Below are 13644 nucleotides of genomic sequence, written 5' to 3' on the forward strand. Positions count from 1 at the left end.
TATAACAACTTGATATTACTAAGAGCATCTCCAACAGTCCCCCTTATTATAAAATGGAACATCCTTAAAATTATGAGATAATGGGACGCTTCTTCAATGGTGGCCCTTAAATATTTTCTCCAAAAACTTTACATGTTACATTTTAGTCCTTAATATTATTAATAATTAACAATAATCACAAAACTTCTATAAAGAAGCAATAAATATACATTTTAAAAATATAATCAATAAACATACTATCATAAATAAAAAACAACACCAAATTATAGATAATAATAATACATGCAATCCAAATAACAAAGATACATATAAAATACAAAACTAATCAATTGGATCATTTCCGTAATGCTCTCATATATGGTCAATTAATGCATTCATAAGTGATAAGTGAGCCTCTTTATATTTTATCTGAAGATTAGGTGCTAAAAATTGTTGAAACCGTATATCATCATTTAACACCATTTTAACGTTGGTTGGTGGTGTTGTTTTTGCATCTTTAATCGATGCGTTGACATCTCGTTTATCTTCAATAATCATATTATGCATTAAAATACATGATGTCATTATATCATGCAATACCTATTTTCCCAATAATGTGAGGATCCTACGACGATAGCAAATTTGGATTGTAGAACTCCTAAAGCTCGTTCAACATCTTTCCGACATTATTCTTGTCTTGATGCAAGCTTGGACCTTGGAGATCGTTCATTATTTGGAAAATTGTTGACCATTTAGGATATATACCATCAGCTAAATAATAAAGCATGTTATATTCTATTTTTTGAATTATGTAATTGGCTGGAATAGCGGTACCTTGCGCAATCTTGAAAAATAAATTAGAAGATTTTAAAACACTAATATTGTTGATGCTTCTTGGCATTTCAAAATAGGCATGCCATATCCATAGATCATAATCTGAAACCGCTTCGAGAATAATAGTCGGTGATCCACTACGACCTGTAAATTGTTGTGCCCATGCTGTTGGACAATTTTTCCACTTCCAATGCATACAATCAAAACTGCCTAACATTCGAGGAAATCCACGTTGCTGGCCGATGCTGAGAAGTCTTGAAACGTCTTCTATTGTTGGTGACCTGAGATATCACTCTGAAAAAAACACAGCTACAATTGCATGAAAAAATCTTTTCATGCATTCAACTGTTGAAGACTCCTCTTTTTGTTGTATTCATCGGTCGCATCAGCATGCATGCCTTATGCCAAGATACAAATAGAAGCCGTTATCTTTTGTAAAGTTGACAATCCAAGTATACCAAATGCATCACATCGTTAGTTGAAGTAGTTGTCATGTTTTTTGACAACATCAACAACGTGAAGAAATAACCTTTGTGACATTCTAAATCGACGATGAAACTCTCTTTCACCATACATAGGATTATCAGAAACAAAAAATCATTGTAAAAACATGATGAGCATTCTGTCTATCATGAAGAATAACGGCATGACCAAAAATAGAGCCGCAATGACTTACATGATTATTTTCTTGATTGAGTTGCTGAATAAAACGATTATTGTTGATAAATAAATTAATCGCAATTTGTTGTTCTATGTCCATTGCCTCATTTTCATTAGTAATTCATTGATCAAACTCAGATGAGTCTGAAAAAGAAGAATTTTGAAAAGATGAATCTCCGATATTTATTAAAATTCATTTTTATCTGAAATTTTGTTGATGAAATGCATTTCTTTATATAGAAATAAATATTGTCATTCAATAGATTTTATCTCTCATAAACCATTAAATTGAAACTTTGTCATTTTCCTATCCAACCTCCAACCATATTCTATAGTTAAGATAAGAAAATCCTCTAATTTTGATCTAGACCATTCAATAGTTTTCATATCTCATCAACCATTAAATTGAAACTTTGTCATTTCCTATTCAACCTCCAACCATATTCAGTAGATAAGATAAGAAAATCTTCTAAGTTTGAACTAGGACATTCAATAGATTTTATGACTCATCAACGATTAAATTGAAACTTTCTCATTTTCCTATCCAACCTCCAATCATATTTTTTATACCCAATAAATAAAAAAATCTCTAAATTAATTTATGTTTATTTTTTTTTTTATGTTTATTATTTTCGATTCTTATAAGTTTCTTTTTATGTATAAATAATAAATTTTATCAAATGAAAAAATTCAAACTCGCTCAAATCTTTTTCTTGTACACAAAAATGAAAAGAAGTAGAGGCACATCATTCAACCAACAAATAGATGAGTTGATATATCATGTCTATTTAGAGGTATCACAAGATCCCATTACAAGCAACAATCAAGCTTTCAAGACATTATAGGATAAAATAACAAAAAGCTATAATGCAAAAAAAAAAGATGGGAAGTTAGGAGCAAAAGATCTTTAAAGATAGAATTGATACTATTTTATATGTTGTTAGAAACTTGAAGAGTTATGATATCCAAGTGCAAAATATGCATCCAAGTGGTGCATCCGAACAAGACATTGTAAGATTAAATTAAATTAATATGTGTTATTTGTTTATTTTTTTTATTGTTAATATATTTAATCAAGTTTTTTGGTTCCAAAAATAATTATGAGATGGTTCAATTACGCATGCAAAAGAAAGCAAAAAAAAAAATAGTTTTAAAAGAAATAAGGAAAAAATAGAATCTTATTGGCAAATTTAAACTCCATCGATAATAGTAACACTCGTCAATTTATTCGATCTGAACAAGCAAGAATCATACAAAAAATAACTCAACAACAAGGTGAGACTACTCCCAATTGTATGGACAGTATTTTGGTGATCTTGGTGGAGGTTCGGGATCAAATTTACCTGAATATTAGTATTGTAATATATATATATATATATAAATATATACATGTATATATATATATATGTATGTATATTAATTTGTGTAATATTTTAAGCTTATTATGTAACATGTATTTCGATGTAAGATATTATGCTTGTATTATGGTTTTTAATTTGGGTAAAATTTCCTAAATATAATGTTAGTATTGTGTAAAATAATATGTCTACATTATATTGTTATTGATATATATTTTTTGTAGAATAATTATAAACATATTATTAGTGTGTAAATTAACTTTACAAAACCAAAAGTTATAATAATTATGTCCTAATTAACTATAATACAAAAAGACAACATAAAAGTGTTAAGTACAAAATCATTAAACGTATCTAAATAGAAAAACTAAAGTGAAAAGTAAATAGTGTTTTAAGGGGTTGAATGGTGTCTCCTTATATTTGAGGGTGTACTATTTACCCCCTTAAAGATAAGAGGATAGTGGGCTGTTGGAATGCAAAAACCACTAAAAAAAAAGATAAAAGGATGTTGGAGATGATCTAACAAACACATATAACTAAACATTATTTGTATGTTTATTTCATAAGTCTAGCTATGATCCTGACTTTATGAATATGATATACATAATTGGAAAAATATATTATAAATAGTTTTTTTGTTAACCGTGCAAATGTTATATTAATTGTCTAAATATTAATATTACCAACATATTAGTTTTTGTCTTAAATAACTTATCTTCTAACCGTGTGTATATTATATAAGTTGTTCAACAATTTGACATTATCAACTGATACATACACATAAACATTATTCATATGTTCATTTAATATGTCTTAGCTATGATCTTGGTTTCTAATGGTATCAAGTTAATCTTATGTATCTGTTTGGCCGTATATTTAACATAGCCGGCTATTTAACATATCCAGCAAAATAATTGTTTAACATAGTATTGTACCGGCTATAATTTAACATAGCTATCTTAATGGTCATTTAACAAAGTAAGATCTCTCGATCGCTGCATCTCCAGTGAGCTTTTCGTCGTTGCATCTCCGGTGAAGCTCTCGGTCTCTGCGTGTCCGGTCTAGCTCTCAGCCTCTGTATCTCTGGTGAAGCTCTTTGTCGGAGTCCGGTGAAGCTCTTCGCCGCTGCGTCTCCAGTGAAGCTGATGCAAAGATGGTCGAACCAGAAGCTAACTTGGAAGAGGAAGGACTTATTGAGTAAATGCAACCTCGTGGATGCAACTCTGTGGATGCAGAACCTATCGATGGAAACCTGTGGATGCAACTATGTAGATGTAGAACCTGTGAATAAACCTGAGTGAATACAACAATCAAGTGATCCTGAAAATACATGGAGCTGGACGAGATGAGTGACACTGAATCTGAGTTGGACCTAGATGGACTTTGTGATACTTAATTTCTCAGCCCAAGTGGACCCATTATCTTTGGTCTATTACGAGATCTCGAACCAGGAAATTGAAGAATGCAATTGTTTTCTTGGTTTATCCTAAACCAGAGCAAAATCGAGTTGAAGATCAAGTCAAATAACCAACTCAACTCTTCCATTGCTCGGTCTTTGGTCTTACTTAATTTTTCTAAGTATTTTTATTTTATTTTCTGCAATTAAGACTTTTTGTCTTTTTCTTAGGACTCTACGTTTTAATCTTCTTTTCTACTTAAACTTATGTTGTTGCAGACAGAAAATTCATTCACTTTTATCAATTAAAACTTCTTCTTATATGTGAATTTTTTGTTTATCTTTAAACATCGATTGCTAGGAGTTCATTCTCTACAAACACAACTCATCCTTGATCCTACTTGTGAGTTTATTCTCGCAATCAAGGGCACATCTACATAAGTGTTGATCATTTCATATATCAAGACCATTCAAACCTATTCCATCAATCATCAAGTTCAGTTGCGACCCATTTATCTCTCAAGCTATCTGATATTCCTTCAAAAGAATAAGGGATAAAGAAATCTCATCATAAGGGATTCGTCGGAAAGTCTTCAGTGTTGTGTCTCCATTTGATATAAATGCTATATATATGATTTGGGTTTTCAGCTGCGCCGTTTGTGTCAGATTATATGTGGTTGGGGTTTAAGCTCACACGCAACTGTACATCTTCGTTTACTCTGGCATGTCTCGAGAATCTTGACATAATCGTTAGTAAATCTTTGCATATCTTTCTATTCACCAAAATCTCGTACTTTCTCTATATCCGCAAACTCGAAACGTCTATTACCCAAGGACAATACTGTCTTCTTATTACATTCTGCCAGCACACAATCACATTTTTACTGGTTAGATATATACCTATTTTCCATGTCTATTTTTGGAATAAGTGGGTAGTACTACTAATAGCTATGACCGACAATAGAAGAAACTTCGGCTGGTTGCACCGTCGGAACCTGCTCTCTGATTTCTCAAGCTTACACATTCTTATGAATCCTACTACTCCAGTTGCTAACTGAAGTTTCCAGGAACCAAACCAAGATCCCAATCATCATCATCCACGACAAAGATGATTCAGCATATACCTTTTCAAGATAATGCTTTGTGATCAAACGAAACAAAACAGTCTGTACAGTACCTTAGGCCTTAGCTTATAATGACTGTTGATTTTGGAAACTTATCTTGTGAATAACCCAGACGATATGCAAACAAAAAGAATTGAACAGCCAAGAAGAAACGGAACTCTTTTATCAGCAATTTAACATTCTTTACCCTTTCAAACTACGTACATATTCAAAGACTCATGTATTAGAATTGCTTAATAATTACTCCATTATTACTAACATGAATCATGGTTTTTTCTAACTTGCATGTAACTAAGATAAATCTGGTTCAACAAAACCACCTTTCACGACAAGACTGGTCTCCCGGAAGCTTGAACCGTGGCTATGAACACCCAGAAGATGGCACACAAGGCACCCACAATTGATAAGACAAGAAACCCTCTGTTTCTGCTACGCTTCTTTGCTACTACGGTACTAGTCACTGGTGGCGTTCCATTAGCCTTTTTACTGTACCTGATACGGCTAAAGCTAGACATACGCACAAAGGTCCGGTTAATAGGACCCTCACACGCAGAGGCTGGCGTAGAAGGTATTGAATCCATGAATGCCCACAGAGCCGATGTGAACGGGCTTGTTCCACCACCATTCTCGCCTTCCTGGTCTTGGGCACTTACAGTAAGATTTGTGGAACCGGGCATCACACCTATGCAAATAGTGTTCACAGAATATCAACGGAAAGGCTTTATGGCTACTGCGTTTAAAGATTATAAAAAAGGGAATTATAATGCTTTGAGCTGAGCATGAGTATTAAGCACCTGATGAGGGTAGAGGCGCGAATGCTCCGGAAGTAATAGATTGTGGTTGATCAAAGAGAACAGCCTGATCATCATCATCTTGAAACCACATATTGTCAGTAAAATCATCGAGATTGTTGTTATTCACCTTGTTCTCAGGGATCTGGTCCTGGAACAGCTGTTTCTCGTTGGATGTGTTGTCGGCAAATTTACTGGGAGAAGACGGATGTACAGAAGCTCCCTGAGCAATAGGTTCCATATCCAAAGACATGGAAACGTCATGGAACAATTGGTCAAACTCATTAAAGTCTCCAAATTCCCCAGGGTTCAAGAACTGTGCAGGCCTCTCAACTGCGAGTTCAGAGGCCAGAAGATCATCCATTTCAATGTAATCCTCAATTTCAAACACAAAAGGCTCCACGCCAGAGCTCGAGGGCCTAATGTATGGCTCGCCGTTTGGCAAGAACCTTCCCGTCTGCTGGGGCTTAAGAAACTCTCCAGAAGAATTATTTACCAACGTGCTCTCCATCTCTTCTTCCCTGTTAACCTGCAAGTAAAGTTATTATCTATGTAATGAGTAAAGCAGAATTAAATGGACATGGAAATTAAGGCATCATCATACTATAGATTGGTAGCAAAAACCATATTCCTCTTCCTTGTTGAGAGAGAGAAGGAACTGACCTGGGGAACACTAGAAGCAAGGCCATTAATACAAATCTGAGGGATCTCCTCAAAATCATCTAACTGAACATTTACGGGCTCGAAAAGTCTAGCATTATCGACAAAACGAGTATCCTCATGACGAACCAGAGCCAGAGGTTCCTCTGGCAGAGCAATATCATCTCCATCTTCACTATCACTATCACTATCATCATCAACCCATTCTTCTTCTTGGAAAGGAGCACCATAATCCTCACCATTCTTGGGACCAGACCCACTTTTCTTGAACAGCTTATACAGAGCATAGTAATCCTGAAGGGAGAAAAAAACTAAATCAGATCAACTAATTGAGAACAAATAAAAGAAAGGGACCAACAGGTAATAAATACCTTGGCGTTCTTACATGGGTCGAGTTCTTCTTCATTCATAGTGTACTCATGCATCACCCAGTCAGTACGCTCACCAGTAGGTGCCCTACCTCTATAGAAAACAAGAGTCTTTTTGAGTCCTACCGACCTGGAGTTGTAGACAATGACTCGATCCTTCCCTGTAGCCTTCCAATACCCAGTTGCAGTGCCTCTACCCGACCTAGCTGCGTTTGGATACTTTCTGCTCCTTGGAGTAAAGTAGAACCACTGTCGATCTCCTGTCTTCAACACCGACTCACCTGTATATGTAAACTTTCAGAGACCCAAATATCAAAAAAAAAAAAAAGACTGCCAAGATGTAACTACCAGGCAAGTCATCGGGTTCAATCTTGTAAACATCAACGACGCCGATGGCATTGACTGTAAGCCTCTTTCTATACATCTTCCTCTTGAGATAATACATGACAAGCTCCTCGTCTGTCGGGTGAAATCGAAACCCTGGCGCTGTGAATTTACCCTCTTTGAAACATGAATTTGGACAAGGATTCGCCATCTACGTAACTATCATAACCGATCTCTTGGTAGATAAAGATCGAAGTCGAAAATCAATCCTACATGATACTGAGAGAAAGCAAAAGAAATTTTTCTCAAGGGCTGGAGTGATTTTGGTTGGCTGAGTGATGTCGTCTCTCAGCTTCTCTCCTACTTCGCAAACCGTTTCGATTATTGGGACTTAGCCAGGACTGTATGGGCCTCAATAAACGTTCTGTTCCAGCCCATTATTGAAGAAATATTTTCCTATCATATATCGAGTTAGACCCTGCTCATTTGGTTTTCTGTTCCGGTTCGGTTCTTTAAATCTTTGGTTTTTTGTAGTGTTTTTAAAACCGGACCGAAATTGAACCGGATAACTTTTGGGTTACGGTTCAATATAGTTCAACCGGGTCAAACATGGTTCAATAATCTGGGTTAATATATTTTTAGTGTATAACTTTAAAGTTAATGTTAGTAAATATGATACATAATTAAAATATAAATGAATTTAAAATATAAACATTGTAAATATAAACTAGCTTTATGTTTATATGGATGGTTTAAAGAATTTTGATAGTTTTAAATAATTTTTATCAGTTTAATAACTCTGAAATCTAATCTGACTACGTGACGGTGCATGGTCGAACCAATTACTAGACCCAACCCGGCTATGTATCCGGTTCATGGTCCGGTTTAAAAAAAAAACTGGTTCTTTGCTTCTAGAGGTTTAGGATCCATTTGGGTATTTAGAAAATTTGGTTCAATTTTAATTTTTTTTTATTCTCTGTTCGATTCAGGTAACAAAATTAGAGACCTACTAATATCTAAGATAATTTCGGATCTCATTCGGTTCTAGTTCGATTCCTTTTTTGGTTAATTTGGGTTAAAAGTCAAAAATTCGTTTTTAATTAAATATCAGATTTGGGAATTTTAAGATAAAATTTTGGATAATTTTGAATTTTCCAGATAAAAATTATTCTTGTAATTTTTTTTTGTTATTTCGGTTTATAAACGGTATTTTTAAATTATTTAATTATTTTAAAACCAAATATAATTAATATCTATAAGCATATCAATTATATTGTAGAAATTTGGGTATCCATTCGGCTTTTAGTTCGATTCCACTCCGGCTCTAGTTCTTTGATTGTAGAGATATATGATCTGTTCGAATACTTTGTAAAATCCAAACCCAAACAAAACCTCTTTTTTATTCGGTTCGGTTCAGTTTTTTTAGTTCCAGATAGCGTGTCTCGCATAAAATATTCTTAAATCACATGTTTAAAGGAATGAAAGAGCGGAATTATGTTTAAGAATATGATGCCCTTACTTACATTTAACCGTTTGTTGCATTTTTAATATTTAATTAGAATAATGAAAAATATTTTAAATTTGTTTTGAAAAACAAAATATATAACTATTAATATTTTGTTTTCATTTTCTTTTACAAAATCGTTCATCAACTTTCAGTAATCAAATATTTTAGCTAATTTGTGTGTGATTGATAGAATAGTCGAATGTAGATAATTTATAATAATAAAAGGAACCTTTTGAGGCTTTATAGAGCGTCCACATCAGCGAAAAAAACTTCTCCCGAAAGATGACACGTGGCATTATTATTACAAAAATAAAAAAAATAAAATATACATATAAAGAAAAATAAAATCATAAGTGAATATACAATATAAGAAATAGAAAAACTACATTAAAAAAATAATAAGTAAATCTACAATATAATGAAAAATAAATAATAAGTAAATATACAATATAAGAAATAAAGATATTACATTAAACATCTATCATAATATTATCATTTGATATAAAAGCAGGAAAATTAGAATAAATAAATATACAATTAAAAAATTAAAAAACTAAATTTAATATCCATCTGAAAAATATATAATAAAATAAATAATAAGTAGATATATAATATAAGAAATAAAAATATTATATTAAACATATATCATAATATTAGAATAAAAATAAATAATAAATAAATATACAATATGAAATATATAAAAACTACATTAAACATCTGAATAAATGTACAGTAAAATAAACAATAAGTAAATATACAAAATAAGAAATATAAATATTACATTAAACATCTATAAATAATATTATCATTTGATATAAAAGCAAAAACAAATAATAGAACAAGTAAATATACAATAAAAATAATAATAACTAAATATTAAATATAAGATATGGAAAAACTACATTAAACATCTATCTAAAAATGTATTGCTTTACATTTTTATTATTTACAAATATTTTTATAAGTAAATTTATATACAATATAGCAAGAAATAAAAAATAAGTAAATATACAATATAAGAAATATAAATGTTACATATTATAATAAGGAAATATAAAATATAAGAAAAAATAAATAATAATTAATAATTAAATATAATATATAAGAAATAAAAATATTACATTAAATGTATATAGTGATATTATCATTGATATAAAAGCACGATATTTATAATAAGTAAATATACAAAATAAGAAAACATAAACAGTAAATAAATATACAATATAAAAAATAGAAAAACTAAATTAAACATCTATCTCAAAAATGTATAGTAAAATGGAAAAATGTATAGTTAAATAAATAATAAGCAAATATATAATATAAGAAATATAAATATTACATTAAACATCTATCGTAAAATTACCATTTGATATAAAAGCAAGAAAATTAGAATAAATAAATATACAATATAGAGAAATTTTGTAGGATAGCTATTTTTAAATTTTTGTCACAAAAATATTCCTTAATGAGAAAATGACCAAAAGAAGTTTTACTAAGAGTAAAAATATATTTATATCCTAGGGTTAATTAATATAGACTTAGGGTTTAGAGTTAAGGGGTGGAGTTTCGAAGATATAGGGCTTCAAATTTAAAAAAAAAAAAAATTAAAATTAAAAATTTTCAAAATAAAAAGGGGTTATTTTGGTCATTTTCTTTATTGAATGCTATTTTTGTGACAAAAACTTAAAAAAAAAACTATTTGAGAGAATTGCCCTACAATATAAGTAAAATTAAATAATAAGTAAATATACAATATAAGAATGAAAAACTATATCAAACATCTATCTAAAAAATGTATAGTTTTCTGGTTTTTTTAAAGAAAATATGTGTTCACACAAACATACAATTCAAAATTTTGTTGTTATTCATAATACAACGTCCAAAAATAATAGATATATAGTTAATATTTTGAAAATCAAAATACCCCCGCGCATAGCGCGGATCAACTCCTAGTCTTTATATATAAAGTACACTTTCCTTCACTCCCATCCTGTCCACCTCAGCTTGCAAGATGTGCTGCCACGTGTCCCCTTTAATGAAACACTGCGTCTCGCGTGTTGTCTTCCGTCTGGGCTTACGTTTGGGCTTATTCTCATGAATTGTTTGCGGCCCATCGAATACCTAACTATGCACAAACCCTAGGTCAAGATGGTGAACGCGTTTGTGTTCTTCGTATCCTTTCGATCGGCGGAGACGAAGACAATCCAGTTACGTAACAGAGGCGTTGTGATCACTCTCACTTTAATCTTATTGTCTTTAATCTCATTAAATCATACGCCCACTACGATATCTTCAGATGCGTTGGTATAAATAGGTTTGTGCCTCTCTTCTGCGAATCGCGATCTCAAAATCTCTCTGCTATCCATCTCTCTCATATTCATCTCTTAGTACTCATCTCTCTTAATGGTTAACTCGAATTTGTTTTTTTCCGGCTTGAAGTCCGGCCGATGTTCATCTGTTGTCGAGGCGAGGCTAGTGAGATTCTGGGAGGCTAGGAACGTTAAGCATGATGGGGAGCTTATGTGGATGGATTTGCTCATGGTGGATGTTAACGGGAGTGATTTTTTATTCGTTCTTTTTTTAGTTTGTTTCTTAAGTTTTTTTGTTATATACTAAATTACTTTGGATATCTTTATATATATGCCGGCTTACTCCTTCTGTTAGATCCCAAGTTTATGACGACGTCGACTTATTTTTTTGTTCCAGTAGGTTAGTTGACGTTTAACCTATTTATATTGTGTTGCAGAGAATTGATGGTAGAAGGAATTTGTTGCACGAGATCACTAGACTTTCACCAAAGGCAAAGATAAGCTCTTTGTTAGTTCTCTTGACATAAATCATCAGGCATCTCCTTATGCTATCTATGGACCTAATCAGTTTAGAATTGTACTGATAATTAGGAAGAAGTATATTCCTTGATAGAGTAATATCAATATTAAATATTTGTATGTCTGTGTTTTGTCTAGGATTAGACTTAGTCTCTTCAATTTGTTCAAAGTGCTTCTCTTCAGATTGATCATATAAATTGGAAGCTTAATTAAATCTATTATGTTGGTTCCATGTTTGATTACCTTTTCTATAGGCACTTCTCTCTGGGGACCTTCAGTCAAACATTGCTCCAACCAGTAGTGAACCTTACGCCATAACAACAGTACGAAGTACTAAAGCTGCAACAAGTTCTCACGCACGACCACATGGTGCAGCCTTCATAGCACTGAGGTTGTTGTCTTATATGCAATGCCATGAAATGAATCTCACCTGTCTTAAGAGCTGCGTTGATTTTCTTATATTTTCTTCCTTCTCTGCCATTTAATTCTTGCTTGGTTTCCTTGCTCTTCAATCCAAGGGACAAGCAACTGGGTTGGTCGGTTTCATTTGACTGAAACTTGCAGCAATGAACATGGTTTCTCACACTCAAATTACCAAAAGAAGAAGAAGGCTCTCTCTCAAGTATTACACTGCAGGCAAGCATTCTCTGACGTTTTATTGAGATTTCAGTATAAGTGTATTCTTTTTGGTACTATCATCAAATCTAATATGTATGTTTCATACCACAGAGGACAGAAATTGATCGGGTCTTCTTTTGGAGATCTGGAATACATGGATGGGGCCTTTCTGCAAGCAGAATTATCTATGAGTGTGGGTTTTGTCTGTATTTTATAGAGAGGGAATGATGAGAGACAGTATTTTATTTCAGATTCTTAAATACATACTGGAATAAGTGAGACATACCATTGCAGACCTCAGAGAAGGGAAAAAATGCTATATGAGTTGAGACTGTTTCCCATTTATCTCCACAATTATGTATTTCTCTCTATAGCTCTCTTCTAACCAAGTGAAGGAGGCGATCATTTGGATGATGATTCTGATCAAAACCTTGATTGGCGATTTTTTATAGGTGTGAAGGACATGAGAAGATATAGATGAGAAAGGTTTAGAGATTTGTACTTTTTTTAATGTTCCTCAGCAACAAAGATGAGGGAAAAAAGCAAACAATAGAAAGAATTAATGATTACATTTTCTTACATTTTTTTATTGTAAGATAATTTTGTAAATTTTAACAAAAAGGGGAATTAGTAGAGTTGGTACAACTCTAAGAAAATTTCTGATTTAATGATTACATTTTTTATGTTTTTTATGGTAAGATAAGTTTGTAATTTTAACAAAAAGAGAAAATAGTAGAGTTGGTATAACTATAAGTAAATTTCTGATTTGTAAATTTCTATCTTTTGGCTTATTCCAATAGCCACTGTATTATGATGGATGTGGTTAACATGTTTATATGTGTCTATCTTCGGAGTCATGAAAGCTTTCAAAACTACTCACTTGGCTATCTTCAGAGTCATGAAAGCTTTGGCAAATGTTTTCATGCTGACTCTTTCTAAAATTACAATCAAGAAGAAAAAGAAAGATTATGCAACAATTACCTTTACGTGGCTCTCTCCGAGAAGTAACAGAAGAGGACAATGTCATTGTGAAAAGAAATACAAACAACATGGATGCAATGTTGGTTCCATACATTCTATGATTCTCTATATCTCTATAAACTAATTGGCCATCCGAACAATTTAACTAAGTTTTACAAAGAAATGTTTTTATGCTTCATAAAGTTCTTTATGAACTTAACCAAAAATATATTGGTT

General features: G+C 32.1%; 1 protein-coding gene and 1 pseudogene across 1 annotated transcript; both read right to left on the reverse strand.

The window, feature by feature from the left end:
* Positions 1-351: 351 nt before the first annotated feature.
* On the reverse strand, positions 352-4928 carry LOC125608626 (annotated as a pseudogene).
* A 572-nt stretch (positions 4929-5500) lies between these two features.
* On the reverse strand, positions 5501-7874 carry LOC106451821 (NAC domain-containing protein 17-like). The gene is made up of 5 exons (XM_013893797.3): positions 7519-7874; positions 7174-7451; positions 6806-7096; positions 6146-6671; positions 5501-6033 (listed from the first exon to the last, which is right to left on the reverse strand). Exons 1-5 carry the CDS (start codon positions 7703-7705, stop codon positions 5675-5677), a joined length of 1641 nt encoding a protein of 546 aa, XP_013749251.2. The 5' UTR covers positions 7706-7874; the 3' UTR covers positions 5501-5674.
* Positions 7875-13644: the final 5770 nt, after the last annotated feature.

This window comes from Brassica napus, chromosome A5 (assembly GCF_020379485.1).
Source record: "Brassica napus cultivar Da-Ae chromosome A5, Da-Ae, whole genome shotgun sequence".
NCBI classification, from domain to species: domain Eukaryota; kingdom Viridiplantae; phylum Streptophyta; class Magnoliopsida; order Brassicales; family Brassicaceae; genus Brassica; species Brassica napus.